General features: G+C 39.0%; 1 protein-coding gene across 8 annotated transcripts in view; it reads left to right on the top strand.

Annotated features, from left to right (window-relative positions):
* Positions 1-3,989: 3,989 nt before the first annotated feature.
* The window catches only part of DOCK3 (dedicator of cytokinesis 3), a 299,241-nt gene continuing 282,079 nt past the window's right edge, over positions 3,990-21,151 (top strand). For all 8 annotated transcript variants that reach the window (XM_032458413.1, XM_032458418.1, XM_032458411.1 and 5 more), the window contains exon 1: positions 3,990-4,389. In XM_032458413.1, the coding sequence (XP_032314304.1) occupies positions 4,005-4,389 (385 nt within the window). In that variant the 5' untranslated portion in view covers positions 3,990-4,004. The remainder of the gene's footprint in view (positions 4,390-21,151) is intronic.

Raw genomic sequence — 21,151 nt, 5'->3', positions numbered from 1 at the left:
GGTTTCCTAAAAGGTGTTGCTTTGGGGGAACCTAAGGGGTGGTGGTGAAGTGAGACTAGCTTGGGTGTCTTTCTGCCATGAAGGGAATCAGCTCTGTAGATGTTTATTAATCAGAGCAGACTCGCTCTTAGATGAACCTAGCAGGCAGAGATGAGTTGGGTAACATGTGTTCTGAGCCTTCTATCCACCTGCCCCTGGGCTGCAGATGGGCATAAGTTCTAGGTGCAGGCACTTCCTGATCAGAAGGCATAATGTCACCACTATCACCTGCACTTTGTTTGCAATTGCCGCTATTCCCACTGCATTTCTCTAGGATTTTCCCATCATTCTGCTTGGACAGAGCATCAGCTGAGATCACCTGCTGGGAGAGGGAAGTGGGTGCTGCTCTGGCACCATGGCCAGAAACTCTTGGGAGAGTGAGCATCGTGTACCACTTGCCTATTGCTTGCTGACTTCAGTAGCAAGAGTCTCCAGGATGCTCCTGGATAAACATCATCTTTGTGGCCACACATTGTTTTATGAGCTGAGTCATCAGACTGGCTGGCTCCTTAAATGCTGCTGTCTGATTCTCCAGGCAGCAGAAAACATGGAGAGAAGATATGAAGTATAGCTCATTGAGCTTTGTAGAGGGCCAGTTTTATTTCACAAAGGTGATGAGGGATTTATCATTATGAAGTTTGCTTATGTTAAAAAACTGGTGATTAACTTGAGTTCCATTTAGGAGAAAAAGATGATGCTGTCTGCATTTCTTGTATGTTACTACAAAATGTTTGGTTATGGGCTATTTTTAATAGCCACCAGTCTTAAAGAATACCCTGCTGAAAGCTTGATTTCCTCTTCACTCATTTATTACAATGCAATTTATTATCTGAGGTTATGAGTTCAACCCCAAAGTAATAGTGACATGTTAATTCAAACTGTTTGCAGACTTCTTTATTTCTTAGATAAATTCCTCCACCATGATTATTTTTTACACAGCTACTCAGTAACATGTCTCAATGAATTTTTAATTAAAGCCAATGTGCCTATATCAAAAAAACTTAGTCTAATTAACTCAAGTTTCTGAATTTGGGGATTTGTGACTTGAAGTAAATTTCTCAGTTCTCTTTTCCAACCTATTTTATTAGACCTCAGGAAACATACAGGCAGATCATTCACCCAGGAGTATATGTTGAATTCCTATTAGGTGGCAGACACTATGTTAGTCTCTGTGGGGTAAAAATAAGTGAAGAGTGATCTTCACCATTGAAGAGGGAAACAGATGTTTGTCAATGTGCGTGGTGGACATGTTTGACCTCTTGGAGCAGGATGGGATAAGCAAGCAGTACAGGAAAAGCTCTCGTAGAAGAGCAAAATTCCCTTCAGTCAAGGGCAGTTGGGGAAGATTTCCTGGGGAAAGTGGCTCTTGGAGGGTGAGGAGGATCCATAAGTTTCAGGAGAGGAGAGTACATGGGCTGAGGGATATTTTACGCAAAGGCCCAGCAAGAGCCAGGGAATAGCATGTGCTATGTCTGGAGCTGGGATGGCCTTGGGGACTTCTGGGAGAGCAGTTTCCAGGAGATGACAGGATCTGAAATGAGACCTTAGGGGACAGAGAGCCAAATGGATTGTGTTGAAATAAAAGGGTCTGGAGTGGATAATTCTTCTTTGAACTCAGATGGAGAGAGGAGGAGGGAGGGAACGGGGGATGAGGGTACCAACAGGGCAGGTGTTCCTGGGACCACAGAAGGAGCCCATTGGGGCAGAACATGGTGAAAATGGGGGACAGGGGCAACAACAGTGCAGTAGGTTCCTGGGGATCCTGAGAAGGAGCAGGCAGTGCACCTGGGTGGTGGTGAGAACATACGGAAGAGTGGGTGGGAAGGAAGGGAGGGCAGGGTGCTGATTTGCAGAGGTCAGCTGGAAGTCAGTTCACATGCTAGGAGAGGTGTGTTTGTGTGAGGTGAGAGCGGATTGAAAGCCTTACTTAGTCGAGTGGACTGACAGCTTGAGGAAGGGCTCAGAGCACAAGCTGTGGGTAATGAGAGCAGGTGCATAGTCCTGATGAAGGCCGATTTTCCACAACGTGTGCTATGCCCTTTTGCTTCAACTCAGGACAACAATGTAAATTTAGTGCAAACAGCAAGACTGTAGGAGTCTGGGGCTTATGAGATGCCTTCCTTCTCACCTTGGCCCCTTTTCTTTTTCCTTTGCCCTCCCACCCCTGAGCTGAAGTGTGCAGTCATGGATTGGGATGGTCTTCATCTGGGGAAGTCATCATCTAAGATGGATTCAGATGGGAAACAACAGAGTAAACTTTGGGGAAAAGCTCTTGAGACTGTCATCACATACACCAGACAATGGAGTGGAACTAGAGGTTTTTTTTTTTTGTTTTGTTTGTTTTTTTTTTTTTTTTAAAGGAACTAGACCTTTTTAAGGTTGTTCAGAAGGTCTGTGTAACTTAGCCCTGCCTGCTGGATAGCTCTCTGGAGAAAGCTTTGTGGGACTGTGGCTTCATTCCGTGCCAAACATTCCACGGTGGCCATTGGCAGGGGGTCTATCTTCCTGGAACAGTAAGCTACATAAATAAGTATATCTCTTTCATTATGTTCTTGGACCAAAAAAAAAGTAGCTAGCTATTGAGAAACTCCATTATTTACAGAACATTTTCCAGGGGCAAGGGTGGGCAGCTTTCTTTGGTGGGAGGAGGAGTCCAGGTCAGGAATTGGGAGTCTGTGGCAATAATCCAGGTGAGCACAATCAGGCCTTAACAATCATAAAGGACATTGTGAATGAAGAATCAACAAGATCTGTTGATTGCCAAGATATAGATATTTTTGTATTAGTCTTGCTTCCTATTCAACAAGTGTGTGTCAGATGCTGGGCTGGGTGCTGATGGGCCAGAAAGGTGCCTTTGGCCTGGAGCTTGCCTTTTGGGAGCTGACAGTCTTATGGAAAAAGTAAGACACAAATGAACACAGCTTGAATCCCAGGCAAAAGAAGGATCCAATCTGCTAGCTGCAGGATCAGGGAAGGTTTTCTGCGGGTGAGGTGCTGAGCTGGGCTTTGAAGAGTGGGGATGTCCAAGAGGATGGTGAGCGGTAACATCACGGTTTTGACTTGGTAGTGCTGGTGACAGAGATGTATAGATTTGCTGGGATTAGGGCTAGGAACACCATGCGGTCCAGATGTAGGTGGAAAAAAGAAGTTCTACAGTTGCCATGACTTTCCTGGTCTTTGATGAGTTGTTGACCCAGGGCATGAGGTGATATTTGTAGGCCTAAGAGTGAATGAATTCTTAGGGAGGGGAGAAAGGAGGAAAGTTTAGGTACAGAACCAGAAACTCAGAATGGCCTGTAAGGGAGAGACCTAAGAATAGGAGAGAGAATACTCAGGGCAGGAACACAACTTCTCCCGCCCTCATCCCAACGAGGAAGTGCTTCCTTACAAGGAAGGTTGCTGATTGTTCCGGGGCCAAAAATTTACTGCGCAGGCCAAACAAGAACCAAGGAGGCGCCAGCGTCTTCGCCCTAAAAGGAGTCCCGGAGACCCAAGATCGAGGGGCACCACTATGCCCACCTGGTTCTCTCGCGGCGACCTCACCTTGCCGGTCCCGCGATGCGCAGGGTGGCTCCGGGACCTTTCCAGGGATGGGGTGGTGACAGCGCTTTGACGCTGGGTGACACCGGGAAGGGTCTGAAAACGGTATCGTTCCTTCCTTCCCCGGCTCTCCCCTTTCCGACTCGCGATTTAGCGGCGACCTCCGCCTGCCTGGCAGGAGGCAGTGGACGCCGAAGCCCGCGGGGGCCAGAGGGCCTCCCTCCTACCCAGCCCCGCCTCCTCCAGCTCCCACTGCCTCCCAGGGCCCTGGATCCGCCGAAGAGCTAGTCCTGACCCGGGCGGGGCCGTCCAATCGCCTCTCGCGGATTTCCCTCCGCTGGCGCGCGGCGGCGGCGGCGCGTGGGCTCGCGCTCCGGCGGCGCGAGCCCGGGCAGCGCGAGCCCCTGCGCGCCGGGGACCAGCGCATGCGCGGGCGTCCTGCGAGCCCGCTGAGGCGAGCCGAACCGCGGCGGCGCCGGGAGCCGAGCAGGGGAGCTGTGAGGGACGGAGCGGCGGCGCGGGAGCCGCGAGGACGGACAGGTGGCGAGCCCTCGCCCGCACCACCCGGGACTGCTGGGCCGGCCGTGGAGCCTCGCGGTCTGGACGTGTTGGCGGTAGCATCCCAGACGGCCTGTGAGGGATGCACCGCCCACTGCCCCGCGCCGCCTGACCGCCCCCGCCTCGGCTCGCGGTGCGCCACAGCCGGGCCCGCGGCCGTCCCCGCCGCTCTGTCGCCCGGCCGCCGCGCCCGCGGGGCCGCGTCCGGCCCGGCCATGTGGACCCCCACGGAGGAAGAGAAATACGGCGTAGGTAGGTGAGGCTCAGGCCTGACCGCGGCGGGGGTTCGGGGGACGCGCCCGTGCTCTCGGCCTCGTGCCGACCCCGCCTCGATTCGCGCCCGCGCGCCCCCGCCCCTGTCCGCAGGCTGCGCGGCCTCGGCGCGGGGCGAGCGCTGGGTGGGGGCGGCGCGGGCGCAGGGCGCGGGGGTGGGAGCGGGTCTCTGGGCGTCCGGAGGGCGGCAGGGGGCGCTGGCGGCGCGGCCTCGGAAGGTGCGGCGAGCGGGAGGGCCGGGCAGGGCCCCAGCGGCTGCGGGAGGAGGTTTCTGGTGTGGGGCACAGGACAGTTGTACCCAAGAAGCCAAATTCTGAGAATCTCTTTTCTCCGCTCCCAAACCTGTTTTAATGAGTTTCCGCACCTGAATTGATGAGACGGATGACTTTATTTTTGGACTGGAATCTTACCAAAAACAAAAAGGATAAAACACGTTGACATCATTTTCCCAGTTGAGAATTTTGCAGGCAATTGACTGGAAATGTTTGGTCCGTTTTAATTTGTATTAGAAATAATAATTACCTTATGGTAGGAAGTGTTTTTGCACATGTCCCAATGTTAAGTTTAGTGTGTATTAGAGTCATGGCTTTGTTAAGAAACCATCCAACCTCTTTTTAGATGAGACCATTTTCGTCTTAGAATCTTCTTTTTATCTGTTACAAGTATTAAACTCCAGAGGCTAAATAATTCTTCTAAAATTAAACTTCTTTAAAAATAATATTCAATAATTTAAGGGATTGAATGTTAGCTTTACTTTTATAGTGTTAATGTTTTGTGGCAATTTCATGATAGAGGAGTTTGGCCACATTGCATTATTCTAAGTCACCTGTCATCTTATTCAGTTAGAAACAGACTGAAAAATGAATGTACAGGTACCCCCTCCCCCAAGTTTTAATGGAAAATTATAGATGGATAATCTGTCTAAAGATAGATTTTTGTTTAGACAGATTCCAGTTTTACTGCAGCTCAGTCAAGGTTTAGTTCACAATTCACTACAAGAACATTTTAAACTGTCAGTGGTAACAAATGTTTAGGAATACCATCAGGCAAATTATGTAGAAGTTGAATTTATTTAAATTTAAGGACCTGCAGAGATCTGTGCTGGTAGGAAATCTTGTTTTGAAAGGTAACTTTCTGAAGTTTTAAATGAACTATGTGCTAAGGTCATATTGATGTGTGTTAGGATGGAAGTGATAAAAACAGCCCTAGTGCTAGTGTCTCTGTTGAGATGGAATCAGGAAATGATGTGAAGAGCTGGGATTCACCTCTGGGGACCATTTACCCTTTCTCTTAGAGCATTTCCTAAATACTAAAAGCATTCCGTAAAGAATTGATGATTTATCTTCTTCATGACTTTTTCTCAGACCTGCCTAGCCAGAATAACAAACAGTTGATGTGAAAGTGGTCGACTGTCCAGTGGCACCTAAGTGATAATTTCTTTCTTTCTGGGAAGGAACCTCTGTGTAGTGGAGTTAGCAGATTTCTGAGTCTTGGCTTCTTTTTATTGGTGTTGTGGGCAAGTTACTTAACATCATCTTCTTAATGTGTAAATTGGGGTTAATGTTTACCTACGGGGTTGTGAAAATCAAATGAGAGCGTACAAAGTGCTTAGTAAATGTTAATTTCTTCTTTTCCCCTTAGTACAGTACTTAGAATAATAATAACACGAGATATTTCCTCAGGTGTGTTAGTTCTGAAAAGGGGGCAATGCAAGGTAATCGAGATAGGCATACGTGAATCTCACAGCACTAGGATTTGGTATGTGATTTACTCAGGAAGATGAGTGAAATTCTTGCATTCCTAGGACTGTGGGTTTAGCTTTAGAAAAATTGTATTTTTTCCCTTCTGTGGAGGGGCACTGCATGGGGCACAGGGCAAGACTTAAATGGTTGTTAAAAGAGAGGGACATTTGTTCTGAAGACATAAGCAGCTGTGATCGAGTGTGATTTATTTGTCTTTTCTGCCAAACAAAGAATCTCTCTTCCTGCTTTTCTCATATCTTTCTTCTACTGTCTTTTCCTCAGCTATAGTCTAAAAGTTCTCGTATAGATTGTTTAAAACTCAGAATACGTTTTTTTCTATAAGCATGTTAAGGTTACACTCATAGGCCTTTTCATAAAAGCCAGTTCAATCTATAAAGTAGCCTGAATATTGTACTTACAGTGAGAAAAATAGTCAATTAAAAATGACATGTCAGCTACCTTGTTTAATTGCTAGCTTAAAAATCTAACCATTATCATTATTCCTATGAGAGAATGTTTTGAGTTTCAGCTTTGATTTTTATGATCAACTTGGAGCACAGATTTCTATTTCTGCTTGCTAATCCATAATCCTTACAGCAAGGAGGGAAAACTTGTACCTTCTCACCAATTTGGATAAATTGCTAGGATGTTGGTGAGGGAAGAAGTCCCCTGTTGCAGCGGTGCAAAGGAATTTTTTCCACTGTAGCTGTTCATCTGTATTTGACATTGGTAAGGTTTTTGAGACCCTGTGGTAATATCTTAATGCCTTTAAAATTTCTTACGATGTAGAAATTCTGTGTAGGTTGTAACATTTTCAAATTATTTGATTCATTCACTTAGGACTAGGCAATACCTAAGCCTCCCTTTCCATTGTAATGTTCTGTGATTGACTTTAGAGGGAGGGGAGGAAACTGCCCTTTTCTGAAGATGAGTGATGGTCCAGTCAGTGTGCTGGGGGCTCTCACTTATGTTACACCATGTAGATTCCAGGAGCAGTCCTAATGTTAACTTCATCATGCAGATGATGAAATTGCATCTCAGAGATTGTTAGTCCTTTTTTGTCCTTAACAATTGAATATCTCTTAATTTTCTTCTTGGCAATGGACAAAATTCTGTGATATACTTGTCTCTTACTGTCCTTCTCTAGTATTACAAGGGGCTGTTCTTTACCCTTTTAGCCTGTGTTCTGACTCCTTATGTTTCTTTCCATCTTAGATTCTCTGCTTTCCTTTCTATTGCCATGAATGCTTGGAAAGCCCTGCATCTTTTGACTCTTTATTTTACTTTTTCTAGAAGCTTCCTGTTCTAACGTGCATTGGGTGAGAAGAATCCAAGCATTTTTGCAAAACACCTGTCTTTTCCCATATTGATTGCACTCAAACTACCAAATATAGAAACCAAAGACCAAGAAAATACTTTGCCCATCCTCTAACAGCAGCAGCAGTAGTAACCATCACCAACAAATAAAACAAGAATGTTTTTAATTAAACTCCTAGACTAGGATAGTAGCAGAGGCTTGAGTACTTGTGTATTAGAAGTGGAAGCTGCTTCAGAAGGTCATCTTGTTTATTCTGCTGTCATGAGGTAAATTTTGTAATAATTGAGAGCATTTATTGCTTATTCTTTTCTAATCCCCACTTAGTAGACCATGAAAGAATTTCCTCATTACCAACCAGAATACCTTATATTTTAGTTTTGTAATGCTGTACTTATTTTTTTTTAATTTAAAAACATTGCATATTTTTTGCCTTACTTTTGATTTCCTTCTGCCTGATTTTCCCCAGATAGGGGAAAAAAAGCACTTAAAAAAAGCACTGAGTCCATAAAAGAAATTTAACTTCTTTTTAAAAATATTTATTTATTTATTTATTTATTTATTTATTTATTTATTTATTTATTTATTTATTTATTTATTTATATTGCCATGAAAATCACATTACATAAAATTTACCATGTTAATAATTTTTAAGTGTATGGTACAGTATATGTGCCTTCTTGTGCAACAGACCTCCAGAACTTTTTTATCTCATAAAATTGAATTCATTAAACAGCAACTCCCTCTCCACACTGCCACTCCCCCACCCCGCCTCCCCAGCCCTTGGCAACCACCATTCTATGTTCTGTTTCTAAGACCCTGCCAATGTTAGATAGCTCATGTAAGTGTAATCATCTAGCATTTGTCTTTTTGTGACTGGCCTAAAGAAATGTAACTTCTAATGATCCTGTAGTACAGAGGCATCTGAAGGTGAGGAAGGAATAGGTCCAAGAAGCCAGATCAGAAAGAACCAGTGTTCACAAAATTTCACTAAATCTGTTGGTAAATGAGCTTCAACTCAGTGAAACAGTGTGAGGGCAATGCCTCTCTAGTTACTTGCTCCATAAGGGAATCACAGCCTTTGAAGCCTCTGAAAGGGGCTCTCAGAGGTAAAGGTATCCACTTGCGGTAGAGAAGATGTCTCATACCCAGGACTTTATTTAGTTCTGAAGAGTGAGGATGTGCTTGATGTTTTATTATCAGGGGTTTAGTGTTCATAGGGAACATCCACGTCAGTGATTTTACTTGAGCCTTAAACATACTATCACCTTTCCCTTCTTTTTTTCTTTTTAAGCAGGTGAGAAAGAAATTAAGTGACTGATCTAAGGTACTTAAACCAATAAATGCCAAGTTGAGATTTGAACCTAGAACTTCGGAATTCTAATCCACAGCTGCTTTCATTACACCATGTTACCTCTGAAAGGAATTTGTCAGTAGTGTATGTCTCTGGCTCAAAAGATAAGACCTTCGTTACAGACTTTAACTTTAAATTGGCTAGTTATATTTAAGGAATTTTATTTCTATATTAAACATTTTTATATGACTACATAGTATGTATTCTGCTTCTGAATGTAGTGTTTGCATTGATGAGTACAGACTCAAGGCATGACAGTTCGGAAGGGAGATTTTAAATAGCTCTGAGGAGCTTGTTGAGTACTATTGCCCTCTTTTTAAATTTTATTTTATTTTTTTATTGAAGTACAGTCATTGCTGGTAGAGAGGAAAGAAGTTGAATTCAGGAAACATTTGTTGAGTGCCTTCTTAAACCAAACAAGCTTTGTTTTGATCTGATATTATGAAAAGCAAGCAGGAAATAAACAGCAGGAAATTACCAATATTTTAACAGAAGAGTCAATATGCAACAATATTCTATAGGCTATTGAAAAGTCATGGTTAATTTTATCATTGCAGTGCCATAAGAGACTATGCTTTTGAAATATTAAGCTAAATTGTAAACATGACACCATTTTCTTTTTAGACACATTCTGAAGCATCATGTCTCAAAGAATAGCCATTGAGGTTGACAGTGCTTTATAGGCATACCATACTTTTACATTGGTGCTGAATTTTAATTTTTAATAATTTGTATTACGAATGTTTGAATTCTTGTGTGTCTATTCTTGATGATAAGAATGATCTGAATTTATTTCCAATGAGTAAGCATTATTGGATATGTTATATTAGTGTTTTATTTCCAATGTTTTACTTTTACTGTAATGAACAAACCTGTTTATTGTTATTATGCTCTCAAGACTCTTGCATACCCCCTCTTGACTTCTGTATAGAAGAGCAAGATTTTTTTTCCACACAAAGGCTCTGGGAACTTTCATAAGTATTTTCAAATTATTTTAACTGTAGCCTGAGTACTTGTAGTTGACTTGCTATATCACACATTAGGATCCTCTAGTAAAGGTAATTACTATGTTGGGAAATGTCATTCAGAAACTTCCTGTTTTTCTACAATGGAATAAAATCCCAACCTCCTGCTTGCATCTGTTTTTTCCCTCTTCAGAACTCATTCGTGAGCTCTTGTTGATTGATGAGTGAGAACCAAAATTGTTGGAAGAATTAGCATATGATAAATGCAGAACTTTATATTACAGACTTAGTATCATACTTTGATCTTTCTTCAAATACATCTAGTGATGGTGCCCTCACCATTTTTTGAGATAGCCCATTTTATTCTTAGACAGCTGTGATGAGAACATTCTTCCTTGTTGAATAGACTCCCTATAATTTCTTATAAGTTTGTGTTCTGTATCTACACATAAATAATTTGCATCATAGCCCTTCAGTAATTCATAAAATTTTAGAATTGTAAAGGATTTTAGAGATAATATGGTTTAAGTCTCCAGTACTAAGTAAGACCAGTGGAATAGTTAACATTCATTGTTTACTGTATGCCCAGAACTTCCATATTATGGCTCTCATTTGCTTTTTTAGCCTCATTTGCTGACCTGCTTGTACTGTACACTTTAGCCAAACTGAACTTGCCCCAGGTCCTTCCGTCTGGACTTAATTATACCAGTGCTGCCATATGCCAGGATTGTTTGCCACCTCGCAAACACTTCTTGTTATTTGCTGCATCATGTCTTTGTCATATTATTCTTTCTACATGGGGTGCTTCCTCTCCCTCACCCCACTGTCCTTGTCTCTCAAATTCTTCCCTATCTGTTAAGGCTCCTGTTGTATGTTACTATCTTTGTAAATCTTTTTCTAGATCCTTGACCATACCCCTCTTTTTCTCCAACCAGACAGATTTTATTCTTTTAAATTCAGTGATACAGTGTACCTTACAGTGGTATATTTATTTTATCCTCTTCATTAGATTAATGTCTTTCCAACTTTTGACTATGATCTACAATAAGAAATACATTTGACATTATTATCTTTTATGTGTATATGTGTATACTGTACACATACATGAAAAAGTTAAACAAAAGTTTCATAATATAGTACTTTGTACAGTGTACTCTAATATTTTCTCTTCATTTCTATTTCATTAAAAAATTGCTCAATTGATTTTGTGACCCATGGTTAAAAAAACTGCTTTAGCCTGTGAACTCTTTAAAGTAAGGATTGTGCCATGTTTACAGTTGACCTTTGAGCAACACAAGGGATTGGGATGCTAACCCCTCACACAGTCAAAAATCTGTGCTCTGCTATTTCTGCCTCAGAAACAAAGAAATTGATAAATGACTCACCTGAGGGCAGGAAGCTGAAACATCTTGGGTGGAATCAGGACTCAAACCCTAGTTCTTTTGATTCTACATATTGTGATCTCTAATCAAATACAAGCTTTCCCCCACACTTAATTTAAAGATCTGTAAAATGAAAATATAGGTACTATATTTACTGAAAAAAATTGACATATAAATGGACCTGAACAGCTCAAGTCCCTGTTGTTCAAGGGTCAACTATATCTTTGTGTTCTTGACAGACGTAACTCAGTACCGCATGTAGAAGGTTTTATACACGTATTTGTAGCATTGAATTGTATACTTTTTGTTAATGTGATCTAAAGCTTGATATTTGGAGACTTTTGAGCTTCAATTTTATACTAATTACTCATACTGGTTTTATAACAGCTAAACTCTAGATTTTATATCATGTGAACTGAAGACAAGCTAGATCTCCTTTGTCCTGAACTTGTGCTATTGATAGTAAACATAAATGTGAAACTTTGTTTTTTTTTTTTTAACATTTTTTATTGATTTATAATCATTTTTCAATGTTGTGTCAACTTGGTTTTATTTTAGAAGATTTTACATTTATTTTCATTAAATTTCTTTGAGGGTAGGCTCTTTGTATTGGGCTTATCAGTACAACTTGTCTAGTCTTTTTGTAGCTTAAGTTTGTTATTCCACATATTATAATCTTTCCCTTGAGCCTTTCACTAAACAACTGATAAATCTGTCTTCTGTCCTTTTTCAAGTGGCTGATAAAACTGTCGAACAGAATAGGAAAAAATTTTACTACCTAGAGGGAAGTGTCCAGTTTATAAAGGAGTAGATTTTGTCCAGACGACTTACTGAAAATTTCATGACAGTACCAGCTGTGCCGCCTCTGTGACCCTGATAGTGTTTGAGGTTAGAGTGGGTTCCTAGCCAGACCATGATCTATGGCCAAGGAGGAAAGATGCTGCTAAGAGGTCTGTGTGGCCTTACATTTAAGTGTGGGGAGTGATAAAGATACAATAGCATTAAAAAATGTTAAGTCCATTTTCATCTTCATGTACAGGAGGCAGAGTGGCATCAAACTTTTCTTGAGTTTTGTTTCTGATATACTTTCTGCATTCCCTACACTTCGGATGTGCTGGACAACTCACTCTTTTCCAGACAAGCCTAAAACTTTCCTACCTTTGTCACTTTGCCTGGTTGTTATAATATGACAGGAATGCAATGACTGCCCTTCTCTGCCAGGGGAATGCCACCTTAAAAAGCTCAAATGTCATCTCCTCTTTGATGCCTTCCCCAGCTCTCCCTGATAATAAGCACTGCCTCTTGCTCCTGTAGCAGTTGGTACCAACCTCTAGTATGGCACTTATCCTTTAGATCATGTTTAATTGCATCTCTTTTCCCCAGGGGATTGAGCTTCTTGAGGACAAGGAATTTTGTCTACATGTTTGTAACCCTAGGATCTAGCATGTAGTGATCAATAAATGCTTAATTAGGAGTCCAACCTAGTGAAGAGTTTTATTTTGCTTTGTTAATCCTAATAGTATTTTCAAAAGCAGAGTACAACTCTAATAATATTTAATTGTTAGAAATTTGTGATGTCATGAATACACTTTTTTCCCCCTTGGCCTTTTCCTTTCTTGAACCTGTTAGGGAGATTTACTGCCTATAACTGAGTTTAGAGGACTGATTTGGGGTGGGAGCCTTAGGGTTATGAATCCATCTCATAGATTTTCATAGAGTTTCACAGTTATCACAACAGTGATTCAGAAAACTTGTAGCAGGTAATTGAGATGCAGTTTGAACTTACCCCAGCATACTTCTTTCATTTGACACTTTTGGGGAAGCTGTGTTTTATAAGGGACTTTTCCGGAAAACTCAAGATCAAACCTTTAAAAGCACCAAGGAAAGATTTTTTTGCTGGAATTTTTTCTAGAATATAATATGTTCTGTTCTTCCCTATATTATGAATTCAATATGTTGAATACATTTGATCTTTTTCTGTGTAGCATATCTCCTCTGATTACACAAGGTACATATTATAGAAATGTCAGTAAATACAGAAAAATACACAAACAAGAAAATAAGGGTTATCTTACTTTTGTTACCTAGACTTAACCTCTCTCAATATGTTGGTATATCTTTCCAGTCTTTTTTTTTCAGATGTGGACATTTAAAATAAATTTAGGATGGTACTGTTTATATTGCCCTATAGTCTTTTATTTTAAATCTATTATACTATGAATATTTTATATCTGGAATATTGTTTCAATGATTGGTGTTCCACCAATTGGGATTTTGATAGGGATTGCAGTGATTTTGTAGATTGCTTTGGGTAGTATTGTCATCTTTTTTCATTTATTTTTATTTTTTGGAGGGGTAATTAGGTTTATTTAGTTATTTTTAGTGGAGGTACCAGGGATTGAACCCAGGACCTTATGCATGCTAAGCACACATTCTGTCACTGAGCTATACCCTCCTTCCTTGTCATCTTAACCATATTAAGTCTTCTAGTCAGTGACCATGGATATCTTTACATTTATTTAGATTGTCTTTAATTTCTTTCAGTGGTGTCTTGTAATTAGCAGTGTACAAGACTTTCACCTTTTTGGTTAAATTTGTACCTAAGTTTTATTTTTATGACACTATAATAAATGGAATTATTTTGTTAATTTTGTTTTTATACTGTTCACTGTAAATGTATAGAAAAACAACTGATTTTTGCATGTTAATTTTATATCCTACAACTGCTGAGTTCATCTGTTAGCTGTAACATTTTTTTCTTTCTTTTTTGGGGGGGGTTCTTTTCTTTGAGGGGGGAGGTAATTAGGTTTATTTATTTATTTTACTTTTTTTTGGAGGAGTTACTGGGGATTGAACCCAGGACCTCATGCATGCTAAGCACATGCTCTACCACTGAGCTATATACCCTTGCCCCCCTGTTAGCTGTACATTTTTTTGAGGGGGAGTGGATTCTTTAAGGTTTTCTACATATAAGGTCTTGTCATCTACAGAGAAAGATAGTTTTATTTCTTCCTTTCATATTTGGATGCCTTTTGTTTCTTTTTCTTGCCTAATTACTACTCTGGCTAGAACTTCCAGCACTATGTTGAAAAGGTGAAAGCAGTCATCCTTTTCTTGTTCCTGATCTTAGAGGAAAAGCTTTCAGGCTTTCACCATTGAGTATGATGCTTGCTGTAGATTTTTCATATTTTTTCCTTTCTTTCTTAACAAGATTAATTTCCATTTCAGTTAACCAAGCTACTACTTGTTCATGTCCCTGCTGTGTGTGTTGTTGGTATTTGTAAAGCAACAAGTATTTGTTGTTTGTATTTGTAAAAATTTCTGGGCATTCTGTCTCTTCCTTCCTCTTAGTATTCATGCCCCATTTTGCTGCTAGTTCTGTGTCCTTCCCAAGATCAAAATATTAAAACTTTGTATGTATAATTTAAGAATAATTTAAAACCACACAAGTTAATATGTAGTTATTATTGGAAAAATAGCATGTAGAAATGAATAAAAGGAAAAGAAATTTACTTAGCCAGAATCTCACTACCCAGAGACTTATTTTATGTTTTCCCCCAGACTCCTAGTGAAATGAAAATGATTTGAAAGTTGAACTTCAGGATAAGTTTTAAAAGGTCAGTTTAATCTCCTTGAGTTAGCACATTAGAGTGGTTCTTTCAGATACTTTCACTTAGGAATATTCTTAATTGTGTGCTTCATAGAGACCATATAGTTTAAGATAAATTCCAACAATAGAAGAAAGCAACTCATGTTATTGTAGTGGTTGGAGATTGGTGGAAGCATTTCAAATATGTATGTTCAGTTTCCTTTAGAGTTACCATATGATCCAGCAATCCCACTCCTGAGCATATATCTAACTGGAAAGTTGGTACCTCATTGGATTCTTTTATTGATTCAGTAGACTTAAAAATTGAAGTTTAGTTAATTTACAGTGTTGTTTTAGTTTCTGGTGTACAGCAAAGAGATTCAATTATATATAAATAATGTTCTTTTCCATTATTCAGTACAAGGTACTGAATATAGTTCCCTGTGCTATACAGTAAGACCTTGTTGTTTATTTTGTATATAGTAGTTTGTATCTGCTAATCTCAAACTCCTAATTTATCCCTGCCCCCACTTCCCCTTTGGTAAGCATAAGTTTGTTTTCTATGTCTGTGAGTCTGTTTCTCTTCTGTAAATAAGTTCATTTGTACCATATTTTAGATTCCATGTATAAATGATATCATATGATAATTGTCTTTCTCTTACTTCACTTACTAGGATAACCTCTAGGTCTCTCCATGCTGGCATTAGACCCATCCATGGTACAGATAGCATTATTTCATTCTTTTTTATGGTTGAGTAGTAGTCTGTGTGTGTGTGTGTGTGTGTGTGTGTGTGTGTGTGTGTGTGTGTGTGTGTTTATCTATCTATATCTCTGTATCTATATCTCTATCTGTATAGATATAGAGATACAGATATATATCTCTCACATCATCTTTATCCTGTCATCTGTTGATGGACATTTAGCTTCCAAGTCTTGGCTACTCTAAATAGTACCTCTGTGACTTTGGGGTGCATGTATCTTATTGAATAGAATTTTCTCCAGATATATGCTCAGGAGTGGGATTGCTGGATCATATGGTAACTCTAAAGGAAATTGAAGATGATTCAAGGAAATGGAAAGATATCCCATGCTCTTCAATTGGAAAAATTAATAGTTAAAATGGTCATGCTACTCAGAGCAATCTGCAGATTTAATGTGATCCCTATCAAACTACCAAGGACGTTTTTCACAGAACTAGAACAAATCCTAAAATTTATATGGAACCATAAAAGGCGGGAATTGCCAAAGCAATCCTGAGGAAAAAGAGCAAAGCTGGAGGCATAACCCTTCCAGACTTCAGACAATACTATCAAGCTACAGAAATCAAAACAGCGTGGTATTGGCACAAAAACAGGTATTTGGATCAGTGGATCAGAGAGCCCAGAAATAAACCATCACACACCTATAGTTGATTAATCTTCAACAAAGTAGACAAGAATGTACAATGGAGAAAAGAGTGTCTCTTCAGGAAGTGGTGTTGAGAAAACTGGATGGCTGCATGTAAATCAGTGATGTTAGAACACTGTCTTACACCATATACACAAAAAAACTCAGAATGGCTTAAAGACTTAAATACAAGACATGACACCGTAAGACTCCTAGAAGAGAAAATAGGTAAAACATTTCTCTGATGTAAATTGCAGCAGTGCTTTTTCTTAGGTCAGTCTCCCAAGGCAACAAAAATAAAAGCAAAAATAAACAAATGGGACCTAATGAAACTTAAGCTTTTGCACAACAAAGGAAACCATAAACAAAATGCTAGTAGACAAGAATTTTTAGCTAAGAATTATATATTTATGTAATTTTAGATATAAAAGGAACCATAATGATGTAATTCAGTATTTTTGTTTTTCTCAGATAGGATCATCAAGGTCAGAGATAGTGACTTGCTCAAAGTCACACAGTTTGGCTATTTAGGTCTTGAGTTCACTGAAATCCTGATTTCCTGAACATTGTGTGCTATATCATCAAATCTTGGATAAAACCACCAGAAAATAGGAATCAGGCTAGATATATTTATTGGATGCTTACTATGTGGAAGGTTTATTTAATGGAGAAAACAAGCATACTCCTGTTCTTGAGAATTCTTTCAATTATAATTAATAGAAATTCACCTCAAACTGAAGCAGAAGGGAGAGTTCATTTGTTCACATAACCAAAAAAGGCATGAATTGATCTGGCCTTGGGATAGACTGGGAACAGGGACTCAAGACATTGGGACATCTATGTTTCCATTTTACTTTTTTGTGTATGCTGGTGGGTTGGACTCTCTTTTGCAGTCATTAACTTAAAAAAATTTTACTCTTTTCATTATTGGGGAACATAGCTCCTGGCAGCTCTGGGGTTACATCTTTACAGTGCATGATGGAATAGGAGCTACTTCCTGGTGGGAATGCTTCAGGGAATGAATGGTATGGCTCAGTCTACCATATATGCCACCTGTGGTTGAGAGGGTCTGACTGACAGCGTCACTGAAATCACATAGAATGGAAAAAATTCTGTAAAAAGTTTGGATTAGGAATGCTGGGCACATGGAACAGTAAGGCGATAAGACTACCTGATGCACATACACACCATGCATACAAAGCCATAGTTAATGTCAAATGTAAGGTAGAAATAGAATGTGCCAGAGGACTTTAGAGCCTGGGAGAAATATTTCTGAGAGTGAAAAGAATTGAGACTTGATGCATGATGCATGGGATCTTTGTGGGGGAAGAGGAAGCTTGAGAGGAGATCAAGGCAATAGGAAACAGTGAGGTATGAATTGGAGACTTGTGTAATGTGTTTTGAAGAACTGAACAGACCAAGTCTTGTGTCATTGGGTGAAGATTGGGAGGATAGGCTTGACTGAGAGTGTGAAGGGCCCTTGAATGTCAACATGAGAAATTTGGCTTTTATTTTGTGGGCAGTGGGGAGTCCATAAAACATTTTGATCAAGGGAAAAATCAATTTTAGGAATGGAAATGGAGGAGCATAAGAGTAATTTTAGATTCAGAAAAACTAGATAAAGAATAATGGGATTTACTTTCAGAGGAACTAGGGACTACTGTTCCTAACATGAAAAACCTATAATGATTGTGAACAGATCATTTAACTACCTTTATTTGCCTCTTCAGTAAAATAAAATAAAGGTACTGTACTTATCTTTCCTCACGTAAGATTAGAGTATATATATAATTTCAGTAAGAAAATATTGTGTTGTAGAATGCATTGTTACTTTATAAATTACCTTATTAACTTTGATTCATGTGAGAGAGTATTTTTCTCCATCGTATTTGGAGATTTTAAGTTGAAAATAGATTATTGATTGAGGAAATGATCATTACATTTTATCATCTCATAAAAGTAAATGGAACCAGTTCTTTGGGTTGCATTTTCTTTGAAGCTCTTTATTTTAATTAGGTAAATGACAGAAACAGGTTCTGAAACTAAGCTTCAGTGCTACATGTTAATACTCTTTTTCCTTCTAGTTGTATAATTTTTTTAACTACTAAGAATTCTCAAAACTGCCTTTGTAACTGTGATTTTTGACACCTGTTCCCTTAAACAGGGCTAGAACTATTAATGTGCTCTGCTTGTACTCCTGGGTCTCAAATACTTGGAGAGAAAGCTCCTTCCACTCCTCTTTCTGTATCTCTCCCTAATAATTCACTGTCTCTTTGGCCAAGATGAGAGACAGACCCCTTGCTGTCCTCTTCCATCTATCCTCCATGTGTCTACTCTTAGCTTCTCCATTTCCCACTCTGCAAACCACCTCTTTGAAATCTCTGTTCTTCTCCTGAGTCATCAGACATTACATGCTCCCCTCCCCACCTCATGGTACTTTGTACCAGGTACTGTTCTAAGCACTTTACGTATATTAACTCTAATCCTCACCATAATCCTGTGAAGTATATATTATTATCATCCCCATTTCTAAAGATGAGGAAACTGAGACACAGGAAGGCTAAATGTTTTGCCCATTTTCACACAACCAGTAAGTGGTAGAGTCAAGATTCAAACCCAGGGATTCTGCTTTTGGAGTCTGTATCATCAGCTTTAGCACCACTGGGAAGATGCATAACCTCTCTGGCCTCAGAACAAACCTACCTTTCTCCCAGAGCATAAACTTGAGAAACCATTTGGTTTTGCTTTTTAAGCCTTTTAAGTAAAAATTTTATTATATATCATTTGTTTTTTACAGCTGTTATCTTTAATTTAGTGGTGCTTTTTTAGGGGAAAAGGGGGCAAGTGTTAAGTTCTGTTTTGGGAATCTTATGAATGTTATGGGCAGTCTCTTCAGGGAAATCCACATGTGCAAAAATAAAAAAATTACCATGCATGTAAGACTATGGACTTCTTAAAGCTGATTTTTGGACTCAGGTTAAGAACCTTTACTTTAAAAATTTCAGCTTGTTTTTTTTCTCTACATTGTGTGTACATATTTTAGCCTGTCCTTAATGTTATTGATTTACTTTTCTAATTTTATTTTTTTATTGAAGTATAGTTGATTTACAGTGTTTCAGGTATACAGCAAAATGATTCAGTTATTCATATGTATACATATGTATGTGTTCTTTCCAGATTGTTTTCCATTATAGGTTATTATAAAATACTGAATATATTTCCTTGTGCTATACAGTAGGTCCTTGTTGTTTATCTATTTCACATAATAGATCTCAAATTCCAAATTTATCCCTCCTCCCCATTTCCCCTTTGGTAACCATAAGTTTGCTTTCTATGTCCATAAATCTATTTCTGTTTTGTAAATAACTTCATTTGTATCATTTTTTCAGATTCCATGTATAAGTGATATCATATAATATTTGCCTTTCTCTGTCTGACTTCACTTAGTATGATAATCTCTAGGTCCATCCATGTTGCTGCAGTTGGCATTATTTCATTCTTTTCTATGGCTGAATATTCCATTGTTTACACACACACACAACAAATCTTTTTTTCCTTTAAATGTATATATACTATTATAGTACTGTGCTCAGAACTTTATATGCTTTTTAAAATATTGAAGTACACTCAGTTACAATGCATCAATTTCTGCTATACAGCATCATGTCCCAGTCATGCATATACACATCTATATATATATTTGTCTTCATAATCTTTAAAGGTTATTAAAGAATTAAAGGTTATTAAAAATATTGAATATAGTTCCCTGTGCTATACAGAAGAAACTTTTAAAAAAATCTGTTTTTGTATGTAGTGGCTAATATTTGTAAATCTCAAACTCCCAAATTTATCCCTTCCCACTCTCTTTTCCCAGTAACTGTGTTTGTTTATTATGTCTGTGAGTCTGTTTCTGTTTTGTAGATGGGTTCATAGTGTCCTTTTATTTCTTTCTTTTTTTTTTTTTTTAAGATTCTACATATGAGTGACATCATATGCTATTTTACTTTCTCTTTCTGGCTTACTTCACTAGATTGATGATCTCTAGGTCCATCCATGTTGCTGCAAATGGAATTATTTTATTCTTTTTTATGGCTGAGTAGTATTCCTTTGTAAAAATATACCACAACTTCTTTATCCAGTCATCTGTTGATGGACATTAAGGTTGCTTCCATGTCTTGGCTATTGTAAATAGCACTGCTGTGAACATTGGGGTACATGTATCTTTTCGAATTAGAGTTCCCTCCAGATATATACCCAGAAGTGTGATTGCTGGATCATATGGTAGGTCTGTTTTCACTTTTTTTGAGAAATCTCCATACGGTTTTCCCTAATGGCTGCACCAAACTACATTCCCTCCAGCAGTGTAGGAGGGTTCCCTTTTCTCCACACCCTCTCTAACATTTCTCGTTCATGGACTTTTGAATGATGGCCATTCTGACCAGTGTGAGGTAGTTTTGGTTTGCATTTCTCTGATAACTAGTGATATTGAGCATTTTTTCATGTGCCTATCGGCTATTTGTATGTATTCATTGGAGAATTGCTTGTATAAAGCCTCTGCCCATTTTTGGATTGGGTTGTTTGTTTTTTTGTTGTTAAGTTGTATGAGCTGTTTATATATTCTGGTGATTAAGCCTTTGTCAGTCACATCATTTACAAATATTTTCTCCCATTCTGTAGGTTGTCATTTTGTTTTGCTTATGATTTCCTTTGCTGTGCAAAGCTTATAAATTTAATTAGGTCCCATTTGTTTATTTTTGCTCTTACTTCTATTGCCTGGGTAGATTGCCCTAGGAGAACATTGCTAAGATTTCTGTCTGATAATGTTTTGCCTGTGTTTTCTTCAAGGAGATTTATCATGTCTCATGTTAGGTTTCAGTCTTTAAGCCATTTTGAGTTTATTTTTGTGTATGGAGTGAGGGAGTTTTCTAACCTCATTGATTTACATGCTGCTATCCAGTTTTCCCAACACCACTTGCTGAAGAGATTGTCTTTTTTTATCACTGAGTAA

The sequence above is a fragment of the Camelus ferus genome, chromosome 17, assembly GCF_009834535.1.
Source record: "Camelus ferus isolate YT-003-E chromosome 17, BCGSAC_Cfer_1.0, whole genome shotgun sequence".
Classification (NCBI taxonomy): domain Eukaryota; kingdom Metazoa; phylum Chordata; class Mammalia; order Artiodactyla; family Camelidae; genus Camelus; species Camelus ferus.
This window is presented reverse-complemented; position numbering and strand designations above follow the sequence as displayed.